General features: G+C 41.6%; 2 protein-coding genes across 7 annotated transcripts in view; both read left to right on the forward strand.

The window, feature by feature from the left end:
• The first annotated feature begins 1,576 nt into the window (after nt 1-1,576).
• Nucleotides 1,577-6,467, forward strand: CALHM4 (calcium homeostasis modulator family member 4). Its single transcript, XM_040474438.1, has 2 exons — nt 1,577-2,165; nt 6,069-6,467. The coding sequence occupies exons 1-2, from the start codon at nt 1,608-1,610 to the stop codon at nt 6,453-6,455; spliced, it is 945 nt and encodes a 314-aa protein (XP_040330372.1). The 5' UTR covers nt 1,577-1,607; the 3' UTR covers nt 6,456-6,467.
• Nucleotides 6,468-18,797: 12,330 nt separating this feature from the next.
• RWDD1 (RWD domain containing 1) overlaps nt 18,798-22,563 on the forward strand; it is a 26,966-nt gene continuing 23,200 nt past the window's right edge. Inside the window, exons 1-3 of one of the 6 annotated variants that reach the window (XM_040474441.1) lie at nt 19,203-19,330; nt 20,534-20,661; nt 21,718-21,831. Coding sequence is in view for 1 of the 6 variants with exons in the window: in XM_040474440.1 (XP_040330374.1) it covers nt 19,258-19,330 (73 nt within the window). In the remaining 5 variants the exon portion in view is untranslated. Of the gene's footprint in view, nt 19,331-20,533; nt 20,662-21,717; nt 21,832-22,563 lie in introns of all 6 variants that reach the window. The other 5 variants (XM_040474444.1, XM_040474442.1, XM_040474443.1 and 2 more) reach the window with 5 other exon arrangements.

Raw genomic sequence — 22,563 nt, forward strand, 5'->3', positions numbered from 1 at the left:
AGCTCTTTAAAATTTTTTTGTGTGTGAGGGGCGCCTGGGTGGCTCAGTCGGTAAAGCATCCAACTAATCGATTTCAGCTCAGGTCATGATCTCACAGTTGGTGGGATCAAGCTCCGTGTAGGGCTCTGTGCTAACAGTGCAGAGCCTGCTTGGGATCCTCTCTTTCTCCTTCTCTCTCTGCCCCTCCCCCACTCGTTTTTTTTTTTCCTCTCTCTCTCAAAAGAAATAAAATGAAAATTTAAAAAAAAACACACAAAAACAAAACCATACAGCCTGAAGACAACTGCCTTCTGGTCTCTACTGTTGTCAGTGGGAAATCTATTGTCCGTCTACTGTCATTCTTTTGTGGCTTACGTACCTCTTCTTCCTGGTAGCTTTTAATAATATCTCTTCATTTTTCACAGTCTGAAGTTTTACTATGATGTATTTATATGTGGATTTGTCTTTATTTACACTGCTCAGAACATCTAACACTCTTCTGATGTGGGAACTTTCTTTGATTTTACAAAATTCTCAGTCACTTCTCTTCAAATAGTATTTCTCTGCGTATCCCCTCATTTTTCCCTGCTGGAACTCCTATTATGGAGTTGCTTAATCTGTCCTCTGTTTCCTTTTCCTTGAATTGGATTTTAAAATATATTATTTTATTTCTTTATCTTTTAATACTCTACTTTGGGTGAATTCCTCAGCATTATGTTCCAATTCACTAATTATGTAATTAACCATATCCAGTTGAGAGTTTGAAAAAAGAAATTTATTTCTTACTCATTTTTTATTAGCCCAACCAAGCCTAGTCCAATGTCTTTTACATAGAAGTTATACAATAAATATTTGCTGATGAAATAAATATAGAAAACACCTTACATATTTGATCATTTAATTTCTTTTTATAGGTATATAATTTTATTAATACCTATCACATTTTCATGTAACAAAAAGATACCTTATAAACAAATTTGCAACAGCTTATAAAGCAACACATTATTAGATTCTGTGCATACAAACACATTTTTTATGCAAAGTTAGAAAGTTAGTTTTGTTGCAATTTGACTTTAGGAGTACCCAAGACTTGTTCTTCTTTTGGGAAAAGCTTTTGGGATGTTCTGGAAGAACTCATAGGTTATGGATGTTCCAGACAGCCCTAAATTTTGGGTGTCTCTATTATTTGGTAAGTTCTGTTACGCCTTTTGTCATAATTTTATGGTAACTAACTCCTGGTCTAGTACAGGGTAAGAATGTTCTCCGTTTTGCTGCCAATGCCCTATTTGCCGGTGCTGATCAAGGCAGCACATGGAAAGATGGCAGCAGTTGCTGTGCAAGCAGGCCATTCTCTTTTTAATGGGAAGATACACTGAAGTAGTTTTCCCTGTCACTCGTACCAGATGAATCTCTCTAGTGTCTTCCGGCTGTAATCTGAAGTACATTTATTAGCTCAGGATTCACAAAGTACATAAGGAAAGATGCCTGAATCCTTTAAACATGTTTGAGGATATTGGGTTGCTTGACACAGCCAGTTAAACCAGTAAGGTCCCATAAAATGGTTATAGCTGGTGGAGTCTAACGATCAGAAAGGGCCGGAAGCTGATTCGTGTAAGAGCTTCCCGACGATGAGCCCGACTCTCAACAATATTGTGTCTTCCCTGCAGAGAAGTGGAACATTTATCAATGCTTTAATTGCTGCTTCGACTATTGGTGGGCAACAGCTGTTCTCTTCTTTCACATTCAAATGTCCTTGCCAGGTTGGGAAAAATTTCTACTATGGTTCTGCTTTTCTACTCATTCCAGCCTTGCTTCTTCTGGTTGCTGGCTATGCCCTGAGAAGCCAGATGTGGACAATGAGCCGTGAATACTGCTGCAGCTGTGCTCCTCCACGCCGGAGAATCAGCCTCTTGGAGCGCAAGCTGGCTTGCCTTAGGTTCTTCAGCATCACTGGGAGGGCACTTGTTGCTCCGTTAACATGGCTGGCGGCAACCCTGCTGACAGGCACCTACTATGAATGTGCGGCAAGTGAATTCGCATCTGTGGACCATTACGCAGTATTTGACAATGTCAGTGCCAGCAGACGGGAACAGATCCTAGCTGGGTTTCCATGTTGCAAATCAACTCCATCTGACATGATCCAAGTGAGAGATGAAGTAGCTCTTCTGCACAGATACCAGTCACAAGTAAGTTCCCGATGCTATGCTATCCCATCTTAACTAGTCACTGGACACACTTCACATTCCTACCGCTTCTGATATTGTCTGAATATAAAATGCAAACTAGATGCTATTCATCGAAGTGATTTCTACTGAGTGGCTATTTGATATAGTTAGGATGTTGGGCTTTGGAGTCAGCAGATCTGTTTTTGAGTCTTGCTTTGCCATTTATCAACCTGCAGAACCTTATGCAAGTTATCTAACTTACCCATGCCTCACTTTTCTCAGCTGTAAAATGGGGATACTGGTAGGATCTACCACATAAAGTTGGATTGAGTAATAAATGAGTGCATACATGTAAAGCGCTCCATATGGTGTCCAGAATCGATATTAAATATAATACATTTTAGACATTGTTATTAAAGTTATTATTACTATATAGCATATTATTTAATTCTTTCTGCATATACACGTTCTTAAATATTCATTCCACATATTAACAGTTTGCCTAAAACTATAGGAAGCTTAATTATGACGACAATAAGTTCCAGTGATAGTTCTAAATGTAATGTCCTTAGACAAATTTATGCGAGGGGGTGGAGTGAGGTAGGGAAAAGGCCTAAATCCACGGCACTTACAGCTTAAATTTAAGAAGTGTAAGAGTGCATTCTGTCCGTACAGAAAGAGTAATTGGCATACATTACTCTCTGCAAGGGATTTGGGGGGGAAAACACATTTTCAAACCACTGAAATAAAATTGAAATAAATTATTTTTAAACTACTTATTGCAAAGGCATACACATTTTTTGACCCATCACTTTTTAGTTATTGAAATTTAGGAAGTGATAACGCTATTTTGTTGAAAAAAATTACTATCGACACACAGAATACTCAAGTGTTGCCTATGTCCTGATTTAAGCAAAGTTAGATATCCCATTAAGGTATCTCTGTCTCAACCTTTTATGCTAGCCCTAAAGGTCAGCCAGAGGAACTGTGTGAAGGCAGGTGAGAGGTCAAATAATCAATGGGGGAATTCTAACTTTAAAAAATGTTCTCGCTCAAGAAAAACTAAGACGTAATATACACTGGTAAGATCTTCTTAAAGTGATAATATGTTATTTAATGCATGCAAGGACTTCTGTGATAAGACACAGTTGTATAGTTCTGAGTGCCATCAGCCAGTGGATTTCTTGGACCAGCAGCAACAAAACTAATATTTATTTATTTATTTATTTATTTATTTTAAACAATTTTTTTAATGTTTATTTACTTTTGAGAGAAGGAGAGAGAGAGAGAGAGAGCTGGGGAAGGGGCAGAGAGAGGGAGACACAGAATCGAAGCAGGCTCTAGGCTCTGAGCCATCAGCCCAGAGCCCGACGCTGGGCTCGAACTCACGGACCATGAGATCGTGACCTGAGCTGAAGTCGGACGCCCAACCGACTGAGCCACCCAGGCGCCCCACAAAACTAATATTTATTGAGGCGCTTCTCATATACTTTATAAATATTTCCTATTTAATTATAACCCTCATAATCTTAAGAGAAAGGTTTAATCAACCCCATTTTACAGACGAGGAAACCAACGCTCAAAGAGTTCATGTAACTTTTGTAAGTTCACAGAGCTAATAAATGACTGATAGAGATATTCAAAGGTCATGCCGTTTCCATTTCACCAGGTTGCCTTTCACAACTACCTTGAACTTCAGTCTCATTTGAGGAATATACACTATAAGTTTCATTATTCTGAGATGACCAACAAGGTCATGTTAACTTCAAACCCCTTCTCTGCCCATACTTTATTCTAAAATAGCTTCCTGACATTAGTTTTACCGAATTTCAGTTGATCTTCTACAACCATGTCAAAATTATCTTTCTTTTTTTTTTTTTAATTTTTTTTCAACGTTTATTTATTTTTGGGACAGAGAGAGACAGAGCATGAACGGGGGAGGGGCAGAGAGAGAGGGAGACACAGAATCAGAAACAGGCTCCAGGCTCTGAGCCATCAGCACAGAGCCCGATGCGGGGCTCGAACTCACGGACCGCGAGATCGTGACCTGGCTGAAGTCGGACGCTTAACCGACTGCGCCACCCAGGCGCCCCTCAAAATTACCTTTCTAAATGCAAACTGAATGATGAGCCCCACCCCATCCACCATATAATTCTTCAATGATTTTCTACGAGCCCAATCACAAATCCAAATTCTTGTCATGAATACAAGGTCCTTCAGTGTCTGGCTGCTGACCACTTTTCCACATGACTCCTATGACCCCATGAGGACAAAGTTCCTGAGGTTCTCCCAACTCTTCATGCTCTTACTTTTCTTCCTCTCTTCTTGGAGCTCTCCTCAATTTCTTGCATCTGGTGAACTCCTCTTTAATGTTTAAGTCTGAGCATCATCTCCTCTGGGAAGTATTCCCTGGTACTCCTCTTCCTTAAGTGAATTCACTTCTGTCCCATCTGCTTACTGATATCAAAAATGATCACATTTTACCATATTTCTTGGCTTGCTATTTTGTCTCCCTCTTTAGACTTAAAGACTGTGGAAAGGATGAACGTAACTTAAATTATTCACATCTGAGTCCCTATAACCAAGCACCATGTATAGAGAACATGGTGTGAGGTCAACCTGGGACTCAATAAATGATAGCTAATGAATTAATGGGCATCTCAGATGCCCTTTCCTCCACCATGCTGGCCTCTGTTAAATTAAACTGCCCTAAGTGTCACTTTGTATGTTTTAGCCTCCACTGAGCGCAGCTATCCCGCTGTGCTCACACTGGTAATTCCAGGACTACCGGTGAATCACAAGCTGTGGGAGAGAACTTCACCTCCGAGACTGTGGCTGGGAAGCTGCCTACTGCTGGCTTCCCTACACGTATGGAACTTGCCTCTCTCACTTTATATAATAATCACTAACTATTGAAAAAAGAGTAATTAAAAAAAAAGGGGTTTTAAGACTAGAAAACAGGGGCGCCTGGGTGGCTCAGTCGGTTGAGCGTCTGACTTCGGCTCAGGTCATGATCTCGCGGTCTGTGAGTTCGAGCCCCACATCGGGCTCTGTGCTGACAGGTCAGAGCCTGGAGCCTGCTTCAGATTCTGTGTCTCCCTCTCTCTCTCTGTCCCTCCCCCACTCATGCTCTGTCTCTCTGTCTCAGAAATAAACATTAAAAACAAAAGAAAATTAAAAAAAAATAAGACTAGAAAACAGCCATTTATGTTAGTCATTAAAAGAGGAAACTAAATAATTGCAGATGAAATATTGTTAATTTTCCTTTCAAAGTACATTTCAAAAATGAATCATAAAACTGGTCAGCAAATAACTATTTAAAGGAGGAGGGAAATGAAAAGGAAAATAATAAGATGCTTTACATTTAGGGACATGAGTCTTCCTTGGTCACAAAAAATAAAAGAAAAGAGCAACTCAGGAAGAAATGTCAATGAATACATGTTAGCACGTTATTATGAAGGCACGTAGGAAGCTACTATTATTATCTATCATATCATCATTTTCATCACCATCATTATCAAATAGTTATTAAGCACCCAAAGATGTTGAGCCTGTTCCTAATGGTTGGGGGGGAAAAGTTCAGCTAAAGCCAAAAGATGTAGTTTAGGTACCTTCCACAAGAGTAATTGGTGGGTTATAGCAGGTGTCACTTTAAGAACAGTAGTTATAATCCATTCCAAGCTAACTGGTCAATATCCTTTGTGATCCAAAAACCAAATTGAAATGGGTGGGCTTATTCTCTCCATCGCACCTGTAGCCATACCAAGTGATCAGCACCTTGTTCATATTTCAAAGACTAGGAAAACAAGCTTCTTACCCACAGTTTACTTCTTACCCCCAGTTTTGTAGAAATCCCCATTGCTATGATTGTCCCTTGAATATTCCCAAATTGATGCTGTTTTTCTTTTAAACGATTATGTGAAGATGCTGGGCTGGATTTTGATCACCTTGGCAACCGTCGCTATCCTAGTGTCCCGCTGCTTGGCGACGTGCTGCTCCCCCCTCCCCTCTCGGCAGCACTGGTACTGGACCAACCACCTCCGCAACGAGAGGGAGCTCTTTGAACAAGCTGCAGAACAGCACTCGAGGCTCCTCATCACGAAGCGCATACAGAAACTCTTTGGCTTCATTCCTGGAAAGGAAGACGTCAAACGCATCCGCATTCCTTCGTGTCAGGACTGGAAAGAGATTTCAGCACCCAGTCTTCTCTGCATGGGGGACGATTTGCAAGGTCACTACAGCTTCCTTAGAGACAGGCTGGATGAGGAGAGTGAGGAAAGCAAATCTGAAGGCATCGAATTACGACCTTGATTATAGCACCTCTCACAGGTCAGGTTGCTTAACAGATACTTTGATGGAGTTTCAGTGTCATCTCTTTAATTTTCTGTGTCTTTTGGTATTTGTTTAAATAAGCCCATTCAAGATGCTAGTTCCAAAGTCACTTTATCTGATCATTGTGCCAATCTTTCTTTTTGGGATTTCCTTGGTGGAAGTGGTAATGGTATAATATAGGTCTGGTGATGCCTCTATTGGTGTAAGTAAAACAATATGGAATTTGAAGTCATATCAAAATTAGAATGTTGATTCTATGACTCAGTATCTCTGTAGAAACTAATATTTCTGAGCCCCATCTTGTTACCTGCACATAGTGGCTACTTCGCAGAGCCGTGGTGAGGATTAAATGTGTTAACAAAAGCACAGTGCCTTTCCTAAAATAAGTGCCAATAAATGTTCCTTTCCCCCTTTCTCCTTGCATCCCATGTCTTTTATCACTATTTCCCTGACTCTAATTTATGGTTTTATTTCTACCCCTATATAATATCTAGGAACTTTTCACTTGCTTCTACCCCTTCCTTTGATCTTAAATATCTGATCTTTGGGAGCCAGGACAAAATGCCCTTTCTAAACTGGTAACATGTAAGAGAGAAGCTCATGCAGAAAGGTCTTGAGTCATTCTGCCATAACCAGGGGAAGATGATGCATTATTCTATCATCATTAGTATCATATGTTTTTTTGTAGCATACAAATGTTCTTTTGTAGCACCTCCATACTAGGAGCATTTTTATAGTCACAACATATAAAGTTTATTCCAGAAAGTTTCCCTTCTGTGCTCCACTGCAGAGATGCCATCTGTGCCTTTTCGTTATCACTTTGTGTCCTTGTTCAAAATCCATTTGGGGAAGTAAGACTGCTATACGTATTTATGTATCCACTATCTACAACTCCAAAAGCAGAGACCTGCCTGACTCTTCTCTGTGACTTTACACCTCTAAAATTTGACAGTTTTGTAATTGATCCTGGTTATTTCTGATATATATAGTGCCTTATGCTTCATGTTTGTCACATTCACCTAAGCAACTGGTTCGTTGGCCAAAATAAGCAAAATGAAGGCGTTTGTGTATTTTTTAAGCCGAAACAATGGCTGCTTACTGGGTAATAATGGACCAACTCCCAATAGTCAAGCTAACTTTCAAGATTCACTTTCAAGGAAACCAGTTACTTGAGTACCTAAAATGCAATCAAATACTTACTATTCTGTTACACAATCACGGAAGAGTCTATTCTGTATGCAATTATGGGTTCCACACAACGAAAAGAAATAGAAAAAGAATTTTAAGGAGACCATTACATTTCTTTTAACATTTATTCATTTTTGAGAGACAGAGTATGAGTGGGGGAGAGGAAGAGAGGAGGACACAGAATCCGACGCAGGCTCCAGGCTCTGAGCTGTCAGCACAGAGCCCAGCACAGAGCCCGACACAGGGCTCGAACTCATGAACTGCAAGATCATACCTGAGCTGAAGTCGGACACTTAACCAACTGAGCCACCCAAGCACCCCGAAGACCATTTTTTAAAAAAATCTAGAAGTGATGCACTTTGCTAAGACAGGAGATCTGTCCCTCCCTCATCATTACTTACTGGGCAAGTCAGTTAGTGTCTCTGGGACTCAACTGTTTTCATCTATAAAACATAAATGATACCTGGTGTAGGGCAAAGGAACTGAAGGAAATGCATTCTTGAGATTCTGTTTAAACCTGATAAGATTTTTGTGTTTATGCTCATACGCATACAGGTCCAGATGTATACAATCTTCTGGAATAGTAGTAGGCCCAGGTTGTCTCCACTACAAGGAAAGTATTACTGAGTTCAATTCTTCCTCTAAAGACATTTGCTGGCATTCCACTTTCAAGAGTGTTAATGTACTGATCTTTTTCAAATGGCCAAGGGAAGCCATTCCACTTTGTCACCTAAATCCATATACAAAACTGACATGAAATCATGAGAGGGATCGTTAACAAAAAAGAAGTTGTGGAAGGTAACTAGAGTCCTCCTTTGGCTCTGATATAAATGAGCTGTGTAAATATGGAAGATCATGTCCACTTTGTCTCCTCCAGCACTAAAATTCTATCCCTCTATCTGGGAATTTTTGAAATTCCTCCATTTGGAACATAACAGTTAAATCAACACTTTACACCATGCTCAGAATTGTTTTACTAGTGTTTGGGGGAATATTCCACAGTAAATACTCTTTAATAAGTTTTCAGTTAACAGAAAAATCAAAGAGTATATAAAGTTAAAGTATTACATCATCAGAAAGAAGATAATAGGAGCGCCTGGGTGGCTCAGTTGGTTAAGCGTCCGACTCCGGCTCAGGACATGATCTCACAGTTTGTGGTTCGAGCCCCGCATCGGGCTCTGTGCTGACAGCTCAGAGCTTGGAGCCTGCTTCGGATTCGGTGTTTCCCTCTCTCTCTACGCCTCCCCCATTCATGCTCTCTCTGTCCCTCAAGAATGAATAAATGTTAAAAAAAAATGAAAAAAAAGAAAAGAAGGAAGATAATAGTTGTTTATACACATTAAACACCAGGAAACTTTCTTTTCACTAGACCCTGGAAGCGCTTTCTACATCAAACTTCTGTATGACATGCACAGTTAATATTCTAAATCATGTAATTATGATCTTCCACCATAGCTTTCTAGCAAGGGATTTTAAATATTCTTTGGCTCCTCCACATGGCTTCAAAGGGCTTTATGGCATCTGTGAACATTTGAAGGGTAGTACACATCTGTTCCATTTCATTGTATACTATCCATTTCCAATTAAATAAATCAAATTCCCATTTCTCGGTGTGTGTGCGTGCACGTGCGTATGTTTGTCTGGAATATTCTTTTGTTCCACAGCAAGTGAGACAAGACTTTTCCATCAGGAACATTGTACTTCCTCCTCTTTATGCCTAATGGATTTATGTAGTTTTAAGACATATAATTAAAGTTAATTATGTGTTAATACTACCTTATATTTTGTTACCAAATGCTTTTGGCTACTACATCAAATGCTGTGGCATATATACAGACTTGCTCATTTCTTAACTTCAACTCTGCCAGCTCTCCCATTCCCCCACCACAATCTAAGCTGCCTCCTTTCTAGGAGACAAGTTTAGATGTGTTTTACTCAACTTTATGTTTTCCAAAGCTGAATTGTGGAATCATACTTCTATTCATTTTCTTTGTCTCCCTTCTTTGTTCTCAATCTTCAACTTTAACAGTCAAATGCAGGGGCACCTGGGTGGCTCAGTCGGTTAAGCATCTGACTTCGGCTCAAGTCATGATCTCGTGGTCCATGAGTTCGAGCCCCACGTTGGGCTCTGAGCTGACAGCTCAGAGCCTGGAGCCTGTTTCAGATTCTGTGTCTGTTTCTCTGACCCTCCCCCATTCATGCTCTGTCTCTGTCTCAAAAATAAATAAACATTTAAGAAAAAAAAAAAGTCAAATGCAGGGGCACCTGGGTGCCTCAGTCAGTTGAATGTCCAGCTCTTGGTTTTGACCCAGATCATGATCCCAGGGTCATGGGATTGAGCTCTGCATCAGGCTCCATGCTGACTGACCGTGGGGCCTACTTAAGATTCTCTCTCCTTCTGTCCCCCTCACATGCTCTCTCCCTTAAAAAAAAAAAAAAAATTCAAATGCAAGACTGTAATAAGAAGCAACAATGTGAATTTCCAAACTACTTTTCTGCATTTTGCTTAGCACCAAGGAAAATCACATTAACCTTAAAACTTTGAAAGATCACAGCCAACCAAAGGCCTTCCAAATGCAAGTCTAAGTAGTTATTTACTACCTCAAAATATATGGTGTGGAGACACAATGTTGGCTTCTACGTAAATCTATCCAAATTTAGCCCCAGTCACTAAAGAACAGATATTGGCAGGCTACACAGCTACACAACTAGCTCTTTGGGTTGGGGGGCACACATCTCTAAATGTGACCTGTGGACCAAAGAGCAATGAATGGTGTTTCCGGAGAGGTAAATTACATCATTCCTGAAATGGGATTATTTTTTCTGTGCTAACCACTAAGTATGATTAAACTTCTCTAATCTCAGTACATCAGAACCTTACAAAGAAATGGATTTCGATTGTTGTTTACTCTGCTGCCCCCCAGCGGCCAGACAAGTATTTGCACCCATCTGTAGTGGTGATTTTAGTCGTAACAAAATGTAGTGCTTCGTGTATGCCAGCTACTTCAAACGAATTATCCCAAGTCCTCCTTGCAACAAACTGGGAAACAGAATCACATATTCTGAAAGGACTTGCTGACATGGAGTTAAGCAACCCAGAGAATGTGAAGAAACTTTGTGTAAAGTTCTACACAGATGAAATGCTTTCTCACTGATATTTTATGAGATAACTGGGGAACCATGGGTCGTAATGGGAACCCAAGCCTATATTACTCCCATAAAATAAGTTCCCCCATTTTACTGATGAGGTAACTGAGGTAAAGAGAAGTCAAGCAACTTGCCAAAGGACCCATACTTACAGTGATAGAGCCAGAATCCAGCCCTGGTGGTTTCACTTCTGATACTACACTTCATAGCACTGTGCTGGAATACAGCAATGGGAGGCAGCTCACCAATCTGCCAAGGCCTTGTAGGTGTCAGGAGGATTCTCCTCCTACATCTGACGATGAATAATGAAAACACCCTGAGCTCCAAAAGTAGGGTGCTATATCACATCTGAGTCCCTCTCTTTCCACTTCCACCCTCCCGGCATGTATAAGGGCTCAGCTTCAAGGCATCATGCCTTCTTCTTTTTTTTTCTTTAGTTTATTTTTACTATTTTGAGGGAGAGAAAGAGAGAGAGCGAGCATGGGAGGGGCAGAGAGAGGGAGAGAGAGAAAGAATCCCAAGCAGATTCTGCACTGCCAGTGCAGAGCCCGACCTGGGGCCTGAACTCATGAACAGTGAGATCATGACCTGAGTAGAAATAAAGAGTCAGATGCTCAGCTGAGCCCAGGTGCCCCAAGGCACTGTGCTTCTTAACAAAGTGATTTGTGCACTCTCGCTGGGGCATAACTTTGGATCTGAGGTACTCAACAGCCAGTGGCACTGAATCTGTAGCCACAGACTACCTGCCAGTTTACCCCAGAGGTTCAGGTATTCAATGTATGCAAAGAATGGGCAGGAAGCCACTATAATTTGCCAATTTGTTTTCAACAGGCCATAGTTATAAAAAAGTCGGTCAAAAACGGGTCAGGGAAACGTCTCTCATCATCTTAGGGTTTTTGTATAAGTCAATCTCTCTGGAACTTTAATGTTCCCTTACATGAGATAGGGGAGGGTGATAAAATTATGGGAGTGATTAGAGTGTTTTAAGTCACAGAGCTCTTTGAAATGCCATTTTTGGGGAAAGGAAAGCTGTTTTGAAGAAATATCCAGAAAAACTGTGCGTACTCACATACCTCAGAGTTTACATACTGTGGCAGACTAAATAATGGCCTCCCCAAAGATGTTCACGTTATAATCCCTGGAATTTGTGAATGTTCCTTTATACTTTATACGACAAAAGAGACATTGCAGGTGTGATCAAGGTAAAGATTTTGAAACGGGGATATTAACCAGGATTATCCGGGTGGGCCCCATGCAATCACAAGGTTCCTTGTAAGAGGGGCACAGGAGGAATCAGAGTCAGAAAGAAGGCAAAGTGGCAACCCCAAAGGAGTGTCAAGGAGTATCAGAGTGACGCCTGAGAAATCAGTCATTGCTGGCTTTGAAGATGGAAGGGATCATGAGCCAAGGAATGCAGACAGCCTCTAGAAGCTGCAAAAGGCAAGTAAATGGATTTTCCCCCTAGAGCCTCCAGAAGGAAAAGAGCCCTGATAACACCTTGACGTTAACCCACTGAGACCTGTGTCTAACGGGTGTCAGAACAGAGTTATATACAGTTTTTATAGTTAACAGAACTATAATAAATATGCACTGAGTAAAGTCCCAAAGTTGGTGGTAAATTGTTTCAGGGGCAGACACATCTCAGGATTTATGAGCCCACAGCTGGTCATGAGTGACAGGTCCTGGATCAGGGCCTCTTCAAGGTAATTGCTAGCACAAGCACCCTGTGATCCTACATGCGTTGAAGCTCTGCCCTAGCAAGCCAAAACTTGCTCCTGGAGAATAAATATATCTATAATGTGATATTTTATAAATATGTATAATACAATGTGTTCTTATACTTGAAACTGCTCTAACATGCAGAAAGAACAGCTGAATACACCTTTTATATGTATTGATAGACGTTTTAGCCTACAAATAAAAAACATTTAAATCTATTTTTCTTCTCTAGTTGCCCGTTAGTGACATCAACAGAACTATATACTGTAAACTCTTTCATAACATGGACATATTCCAGCATCTGAAATATGAGGAAAAAAATGCCAAAGGAAAGAAAAACTAATCTGGATCTATGTGGTGTTTTTCGATTATATAAATTTTACAAATCAAGTATTCTCTAGTTTATGCTTGCCATTCTTTCACTTTGAAATAGCTTGAATTTGAGACAGCTGCGTAATATAAATCTTTACCCCAATAATGATTTTATAGAAAAGGTCTGTAACTTGTGGGGAAGAGAAAGCCAAAGGCAAAACCATCCAAGTGCAGAGCTAGAATATACTAAAATTCAGTATGCAATTCAGTACTACTTGCCATCAGGGCATCAGGGGCTTTGAGCTCCTTCTCGGAAATTTTCTGGGACCTACTCGCGTGGGGCGCTCAGACCCGAACCTTATCACGTGGACCCCCGTCTTGCCTTCCCCGAGCGTGGTGAGCCCGGGGTATTTCCACCCACGTCTAGGGCGCCCAAAGGGTGGGGCGGTGGCGGGTCCTTTGCTCAGTGTGCCACATCGCCAGCACCTAGTGTGGGCACCCACGCTGCGTGTCTCGGATCAGGCAGTCCATTGGAGTGGCGCGTCAGGTCCTCCGAGGCTTATGACTGTCCCCTCACTCCGCTTTCCTTCCTGGCCCCTGATCACGTGGCGACTTTGGGCTTTCCCACCCTAGTGGATGGAGCACATCCTCACGTAGGAATGCGACCACTGGACTGGATCCGCCTGTCTGGAAGGTAGGGTGCAGCTGACACTGACAGCGATCGCATTCTAGGAATGCAGTGACCAGGACCTAAAGAAATCAGGAAAAGACATAGTTGGAAGTTGTGTAGTGAGTGTAGCGTGACTAGAAAGCAAACGATCATTCACATTTTCCTGCATATCCTGGGTAAGACTTGCACCTGCCGACATCATGAAGAGAGTACATTCTTTGAGAAAATCACTGAAAGCCAGCATTGAGGAGCAGCACAATGGGTGATGGAACTTAATGAGCAATGATGTGACCTTAATTGTATTAGGATACTGTAGAGGCAAGGAGAACTATATTGTTCTGGTAGAAGTTACAAAGAGTCATGGCATTGTGAGTAGTAACAGCACTGCCACTTTGTTTTTCATGGTGGGAAACAGGAAGTTAGGAATAATACATTTGATGATAAAGAACACGAAGAGACCGTGCATGGACACTGCAGAGAATCTTCATGCTCACTGATTAAACAATAAACAAATGCATGAAGTGCCTCTATTAATCTTTATCAGTAATCCACCGTATCTTACTTGGGCCCCTGAAGTTCTAAAATGCATCTTTTAATACAATTGCTTTTATAGATAGGCACCCCACAAAACATGCTTGCCCAGGAATCTACATACCCTTAGGGGTATATCTGACTCAACCCTTCACTGTATTGTCTCTCATGAAGCCAAAAAAATAATTTGACTTCAATGTTAATTTTTTAACTCACAAGTTCCTTTTCCTTCTACATTTTAAGTAATTTACATTGTATTTCACGAATCCTATCTTCTTCCATACTTTTTTGCTCCTTCATTTTCTCTCCTCCTTCTCCACCCGGTCCCTTTCAAATCCAAAGCAAAGGTGTGTTGTGTGTGCGTGTGTGTGTGCGTGTGTGAGAAAGCTGGGGGGAGGGGGGTGCGGGGGGAAGAGAGAGAGAGAGGAGGGAGGAGGAAGAAGAGAAGGAAAAGTCAAAGAGAAGATTGAAATGACCAAAATGGTATTGCTGGGTGGGAGAAAAGGAACATGTACAAATGCTATTTCTTGTTTGCCCATCTCATACTTCATCCTTAACATGTAAGGTAATGTTGAAAGCGTAGCCCACTTAAAAGTAGTGTTGTCCCTGCTTTGCTGTTGCCCAGAACGAAGGCCCCCATCTGTTATGTGGTTCAACAACATTAGCCTCTAAGCTGTTAGGAGAGTAAACAACTCCACCAACAGACACGACTCTTTTGGCCATGACACCTTGGGTTAGAGATGTTAACTGCTAACTTTGAAGTCTGGCTCCATGTAAGCAGCTCTAATATATGCACGATCTTGAGGAGACTCTTATACCTGGAAGGTATGATGGAGATAATTTTCCTCAACTCCTTAATTGTACAGATGGGAAGCTGAGACCAAGAGAGGATGTGGCTTGTCCAAACACATATGGTAAATCAATAGTAAAGAAGGGTTATAAACTAGCCTTATAATCCCTTGGTCCAGCGCTTTTAGAACCCAACCATGTTACCATTCCATTGAATACATACATTCATTCATTCATTCATTCATGGAATATATATTTTCTGAGCATCTATTCAGTATCAGGCACTGACCTATGTGCTAGAATAAAATACAGATACCTGTCCTTATAGAACTCATGTGCACGAGTGTGTGTATGCGTGTGTGTGTGAGAGAGAAGAGGATAATATTAATAAGTAATTCTAGTGCAATCTTAACGTGCCATGAGGAAAATAAAATTAGGTAAAGAGGATAGGGCGTACTGAGAAGAGTACTAATAATTTTAAGCAGGGTACTCAGGGTAACCTGAGAAAGCTACATTTGAGGAAAGACTTGATGGGAGGTGAGGGAATGAGCCTCATAAGTATGGGAGGAAAAGCATGCCAGGCAGAGGGAAAGCACGTGCAAAGACTTTAGGAAGAGAACCTGTACTACACGTTTGAGGAATGGTAAGGAAGCTAGTATGGCTGGAACAGAGAGTAGATGTCAGAGCAGTAGGAGATAGGGTCAGAGAAGGAACAAGACGTGCAGCTAAGGGTTGGGGAGCCAGATGGGACTTTAATTTGAGGAGGGTGTTGTCAGTTATGGGTAGAGTGACACGACCTGATTTATACTGTAACAGGCTCACTCTCAGTGCCATGTGGAATCAGAGTAGATTGTAGGAAATGAGGGTGGGAGCAGGGAGGCCAGTTAGGCAAGCTGTGATGCTGAGCGGCACCACCCTTCAGGGGAACTCTTCAGCGTATACAAAATTAGAATTTCATATGGCTATTTGTATTTGTGACTTATGATGAGTTTTGAGACACCTGGCTAAATGAAACAGTAGCCACATGAACTAAGAATTCTCAATTCTGTGTATCTGAGAGTAGTGAGATTGCCTAGGGAAATCATAGGCACAGCTAAGTTAAAAATAAACTGCCAAACAGTTTTGAAAGACTGGTAATATTAGGAAATAGCAAGTAGGAGTTTGCATTACTTGCAAAGAAACTTAGATGAATACAAATAAGTAAGACAAGTATCTTAGGGACATTTTTCTTTAGCAATGAAGATGAACAGAGAATGGCAAAAGAGAACAGAAGTGCTTCAGAAGACATCATATACACTTAAAATTATAAACAACACTAATATCCTATTTTTGGATTTGCAATGTGTTTTATATCATTATTTCATATTCTCTGAATCATCTCATAAGCTTATAAATAGCTAAAGGCTGGGCTTCTCACCTCTGACTCCAAATCCCATAATGTTCTCACTATACCATTTTCCTAACTACCCTGTCCTTTAACATCTTTATAAAGTAAAAACAAAACACTAAAAGAAAGCCAATTTGCCTCAAAACAGTTCTCCCCTCTCAGGGAGTTGACGGCATTCCCATGTCTGTGAAGGGTCTGTGTCATTGTCAAAATGAAATTAGAGAGCAACCCAAAAATTCTTAATGATGTCCATGTAGGTGTGACAAAGATTTAGGGGTGTTTGTTCTCTTGATTATATTAGCACTGGGACCCTCTTAAGGAGTTATCTCCAGTATTTAGAAACTAAACCAAATCACTATATGAGCATTTGGAAATATAAAGGCTTTATAGTGAAGATGTAACAGGTTTGAAAAGGGTATTTTACCAAAAATTCTGTTAATAAAATAGTGAAATAAATATAAAGGAGCACTTCATTTATTAAAACTTGCAACCAACATTAATCTTTTTCTTTTTTTTTTTTTTAAAGTTTTTTTTTTTTTCAACGTTTATTTATTTTTGGGACAGAGAGAGACAGAGCATGAACGGGAGAGGGTCAGAGAGAGAGGGAGACTCAGAATCGGAAACAGGCTCCAGGCTCTGAGCCATCAGCCCAGAGCCTGACGCGGGGCTCGAACTCACGGACCGCGAGATCGTGACCTGGCTGAAGTCGGACGCTTAACCGACTGCGCCACCCAGGCGCCCCAACATTAATCTTTTTCTAATATAAACCTTAAGTTGGTTGTTTTGCTGTATCTTATCTATCTTGATAGGTTGTTTTTACTATCAGTTAGGAAAAGTTTTAAAGTTTTACTTGACTTTTTTTGCTCTGATCCATTATTTAAAGGTGTTACCAACTTCTGTGCCAAACTCATTCTGTCTTCACTATCTGTCATTTTGGTTAGTAGAACTTCATCTTTCCTGTTGTTCTGGCCAAAAACCATTTTTTACTTCTTTTTCTTACAACCCACATCAAATCTTGATCTTACATGATCTGCAAATTCCTTCTCATCCTCCCAGTTTGCTGGGCATCAGCCACATTGGCTTCCAAAATACCAAGTGGGCTCTTACCTTAGAACCTTTGTACTGATTGATCTTTCTGTCCAGCTCTTCCCCCGACAACAATTCATTGCTTTCTGTGAACTCAGCATATCCAGAAAAATAAGCACTTTATATTTGCAAATTACATCATGTATTTTATTTTTCTCACCATCGTCAGTAGAGTTTCCTATTTTATCCTTAAAGTTTAAAACACTACTCAAAATGAACCTTTTAAAAAAAATGTTTATTTATTTTGAGAGTGTGCACTCGTGGGAGGAGGAGCGGGGGGGGGGGCGGGGAGAGAGAGAGAGAGAGAGGGAAAGAGAGAGGGAGAATGAGAGGGAGGGAAGAGAGAATCCCAAGCAGCGTCTGTGCTGTCAGACCATGACCTCATGAACCATGAGACCGTGACCTGGGCCGAAATCAAGAGTCAGATAGATGCTTAACTCACTGAGCCACCTAGGCGCCCCAACCCCAAACTAACCCTTAAGAGGCAGAATCAGTACTAGAGTGTACCTGATTATGCTTGTTTTAAGCATTCCTCTGCTCTAAGTAATACTTCCCAATAGAAGATCAAGATGCTTTCTGGTCCATAGTACATCATCATTTTAACAAGAGAAAACCTTCAACGGGTGCCTGGGTGGCTCAGATGGTTAAACAAGAGATAAACTTCAGAGGCTTTATCATTGGGGAACTTATTTAAAAACTGTTTCCCCCACTACACAGGTGAAATCAGCTTTAATGAAAATGGAGGAAAATACAAGAGTATGAAAAATCTTTTTACCATGTTGGAGTATTATCTTACATCCCCCCGTTCCTTTTTGATTTAACATATTCATGTTCCTTTATTACAAACAGAAATATAAATAGTTCATTAATATTCTTCTCCAAAAAGTACCATGTTTATTTAGCCATTTGCTTAGCTTCTACTATTATGGTACTCTGAAATTTTTCTTTAACTACTGTGATTAAACTTTAAGATGGCAGATGCATATATTTCAACTATGACTTCCTCAGTTTTATTCCCCTAAATCAAAGGTTCTGCACATTTTCCGGAGTATTGATACTTATTTTTACATTGCTTATCAAAACTGTTATATAATCTACACTCCCTTCATCAATTGGCAGAAATAAATCACAGACATTTCAAAACTATGTTATGTCCAGCCGCGTTCATTTTACAAATTCAAAAGTGAAGCCCAGAGATTTGAATCTAGAACCCAGCTCTCTGGACTTCCAGTCAATTTCTCCCCCTGGATTCACTGCAACTGGCTATTCAGCAGCGAGGCCGACCCCTCCGGACTCTCTGCCCACTGCAGTCTACCCTCGTCTCGGGCTGTCGCCCAACTCCCGTGGGATGCCAAGGAACTGGGAGGTTCGAAGATGGCACAAATCACCAGGACCTCACTATTAGCTAACATAGGGAGTACACCTGTCTGCCCCTCCGCGGCCACAGGGTCGCAAACCAGAAACCGGAAATGGCGAAGTTCGTGGACGCGCCCAGCGGGCAGCCACCTCCTCCCGCTTGCAGCGACTTCGTCCCGCCTCGACACGCGTGGCCAGCTTTCAGTCTAGACTCATCGAGCGAGGATGTCGCGTTGAGTGGTTTCTCAGGCTCAGGCCCTGAAAAGCCCAGGAACGGGCCCCTACGTGTCCGTAGCGAATGCCAGGGCGGGTGCCTTCACCATCCCAGCAAATCCCAAGCGGCCGTGGGACGGGCGGCTACTTATCGCTCCGCTCAGGCCTAACGAGTCGAACGCGGAACTAGCGAGCAGGCGGAAGCCTCGTTCGGGGCTGTTGCTCAGCAGGCGGGGCCTGGCTTTGGGCCCCGGGCCTCCCAGGCTGGGACTCTGCGCCTGCGCCCGTGCGGCCGCGGCCTGCTCTCCCGGCGCGGCCGCGGTCCCTGCTGCAGCGCGCCGCCTGGGTGGCTGGGCGGTCCATGGGCAGCAGCGAGGGCCACGATGACAGATTACGGCGAGGAGCAGCGCAATGAGCTGGAGGCTCTGGAGTCCATCTACCCCGACTCCTTTACAGGTGACTTCCGCGGCTGCGGGCCGGGAGCGGCCCGGGGGTGGAGTGGGATGGGCCGGAGCCCTCGGCCTCCCGGGCCGGGGATGGAGAAGGAGACAGCGAGGCCGCGTGGCCACTTCGCCCGCTACTCTTCATCTTCTTCTCCCGACGTGTTCAGGCACTTAGGGGTAACTGCACAGCTTTTCCCTTTCTCCGCTTACTCCCTGAAATCTGAAAGTCCAGAAGAGGCTGGCGAGGTCCCTGGAGAGTGTCAGGCCTGGAATTGAGTCGAGTGCACTTTGGTTTCTGTGTAACTTAAGCAACCCGAGATTTAGTGAGAAACACGAAAACAGATACTCCCAAGTGGGCGTAGTTTTTCCAGAGTCGCATTGGTGTCAGTTTTCACATTTTCACCTTTACTCGGGTAGAAGCTGTTTTTCATACGATGGTGTTTTAAAGTTTATGGGATTCAGAGTGCTGTTCTCAAAGTTACCCAGAATCAGTTCTGAGAGTAGTATTGTCCCTGGAGTTTCTCGTTTTCTTTATATTCTGGTATTCTGCAAATGCCCAGTGAATGATGTGGCACAAATTTTAGCTCCACTGCAGATTCACAGGTTTTTAGGAAGGAATATTAGACATCTAGCCTAGGTGTCTCTTGCTACAAGCAAGGCATCTAGGAGGCGCAGGAAAAGTGGCTTGCTTTGCGTCTGGCTAGCAAGTTAGCGGCAGAGCTGGTACTAAGAGTTAGGTCTGAACCCCCTTTTCTGTTCCTTCACGTTGCAGACATGTGGAACTTGGGATCTAGCTCCAGCTGAGATAAGGGGGAGCAGAAGATTACTTGATAGGTTGGGCTAATGTGAAATACTGAGAGGCTCATTAGGTGCATTTTACAGGGAGAGAATTTTTCTGCATTAAGCCTTGCTTCAGATGATTTTGAAAGTGCAGCAAGACGACCATATCAATACGGCTTTCTCCCTTTACACTTAGTGTTTGAGAAGTGATCAAGTAAAATTAATATGTGTGACCTAGGTTTGTGGGATTTACATTCCCCGTCCCTTCCTTTGACTGTTGTCCATCACTGATGGTCAGAATTCAGAATGTAAGGGAAGTTTAACTCCAATCCCTCTCCCTTTCTTGTTTAGCTTAGTTTTTTTTTTTTTTTTTTTTTTTTTTTAGCTCCACCTACTGCTTGCAACGGTAGCAAATTTTGTTCTGCTTTGCCAACAGGCAGATGTCTCTCAACTACCCCTGTATAGCTCCAGTCCTGTTCATGTTCTCTCTCTCCAGCAGTACAGCTGTGCTGTGAGGATGTTAAGGGGATGAGTGAAGAGGGGTTTGAGAGTGTCATTAACTGGGTGAGTGTGTATGGAGTCTGGCTCCCTTCTCTATCCTTGCTTATATGTCAATGTCTAAATAAAATAGAATGTAGGGTCAGTTGTCAGATATATTCTTAATTGTGACATTTGGTCATTTCTAGTACATTTGGAAATGTGATAGGCACTGTGTAGGCAGAGTTAAGAAAGCATAAAGATGTGCTATTCTTCTATGGACATAAGGTATCCCTTATTAAATACTGTGCATAGAAGCATTTTAAAAAGTGATCCATTTTTAATCCTAAACCAATCTTACGGTTCTTTCAAATTGTACTAAGCTCTGATGTAGTTCAGTGTGTGACATTCTTGTCAGATGCAAAAGCGTTTGAGGAATCTGAGCCAGGGTAATGAAAGACAGTTTACGAATCTTTGATGCCTTTAAGTATTCTGCAGCATCAACTGAGCCCATCTGTCTCTAATTCCTACCAGCATTCCTATAAACTTTGCAATAAGTAAATTAAAATAAGATGTTTTGATTTGTAGTTCTTCAGAAACTTTACCTTATTCATGATTGTGTTGTTTATGTAACCTCTCAGGGAAAAGGCAGAGGAATTTGGAATACAATGCTTTCATGTTTGATCTTTTGAAATCATGAGGATTTGCAAGGTTCACTGTTTTATAACCTATTGTGTTGATGATTTCATATTTTCCTACCAGGTTTAAGAAAGAGCTGGCTTGTGTCAGTTTGCCAAGGAACACTAATTGGCAGCTTTCTAATTTCATTTTGAATCACATTTAATACTAGATTTGGTAAATGCTCAATGCTGTTGATTAAGGAGGTAGATATGCTTCCCCCCCCCCCCCCCCCCCCGATAGCTTAGTGCTTGACAGAGAAGCCCTTGTTAAGCATGTCATGACCCCCTTGTGGATGCTTAAGAGGCACAATCTCAGCCAGCCCACAATCCTAGCCACATAGACCTAGCCTGGCCCCAGAATTTATTTGCTTGAATATTTGCAAAGAACTTTTGGTCCAGTGTTGCATTTGTTGTGAATTATAACAAATCATAATACAGTTTCTTCTTTTTGCCTGTTCTGTAGCTTGATTGCACATTGATCCAATCCTCCTAACAACTAGTCTTCCAAAATATAAATGGACTCTTCTGATACCACATTCTCCTTCAGTAGTGCTTCACTTGACAAGGCCCTGCTAAGGTAGTAGAATTTGGTTATTTCCATTTCTGTATCAAAATCTGACTATGGGGAATTTTGTTGAAACACATTGGTTGGCTTCAGGCTAACCAAAAGTCAAGTTCCCTTGAATCTGTTTGGTCTTCAAAAAGGGGTACATAATTCTGTATTTGCTTGTGTCAGTACCTCTAAGTAGTATCCATGAGCACATAACAGTTATAATTGCATCTTAGAGATGGGGCAGTCATCTCTAAAAGTCATCTTTTAAGAGTAGTTTTTCTAAGACAGATGCTCCCTAAGAACCAAAGGGACTTATTTTAATATGGGCTGTCTGGTTCTTTGTGAAAACCTTGATGTCATTTGTGTATCCCTTTACTGTACCTTTCAGCTACCATCTCCATTATTTCTGTCCTTAATTCTTTCCAGTTTACCATCATATGCCCCACTGTCACTTAACATTTGTACTGCTCCTCCACTGGTTCCTTCTGCTATGTGCAACAATCTTACTCTTTTTCTCAAAAATATTTTGATCCACTTACAGTAGTGGAAGTTGGTATTCTAGTGAAGGCTAATTTATATCCCAACTTACAGGAATGCACTGGAGTGGAATTATTCCTTCATGAGATCCTAGGTGCTGATGAATCATTCATCTTTGCAATCCAATTAAGTAACTTTCCCATCCCTTCATTAGTCTCCAGACTTGGGAATATCCTTCCTTCCTTCCTTCCTTCCTTCCTTCCTTCCTTCCTTCCTTCC

This window comes from Herpailurus yagouaroundi, unplaced genomic scaffold, assembly GCF_014898765.1.
Source record: "Herpailurus yagouaroundi ecotype Mexico unplaced genomic scaffold, PumYag 139, whole genome shotgun sequence".
In the NCBI taxonomy this organism is placed as follows: domain Eukaryota; kingdom Metazoa; phylum Chordata; class Mammalia; order Carnivora; family Felidae; genus Herpailurus; species Herpailurus yagouaroundi.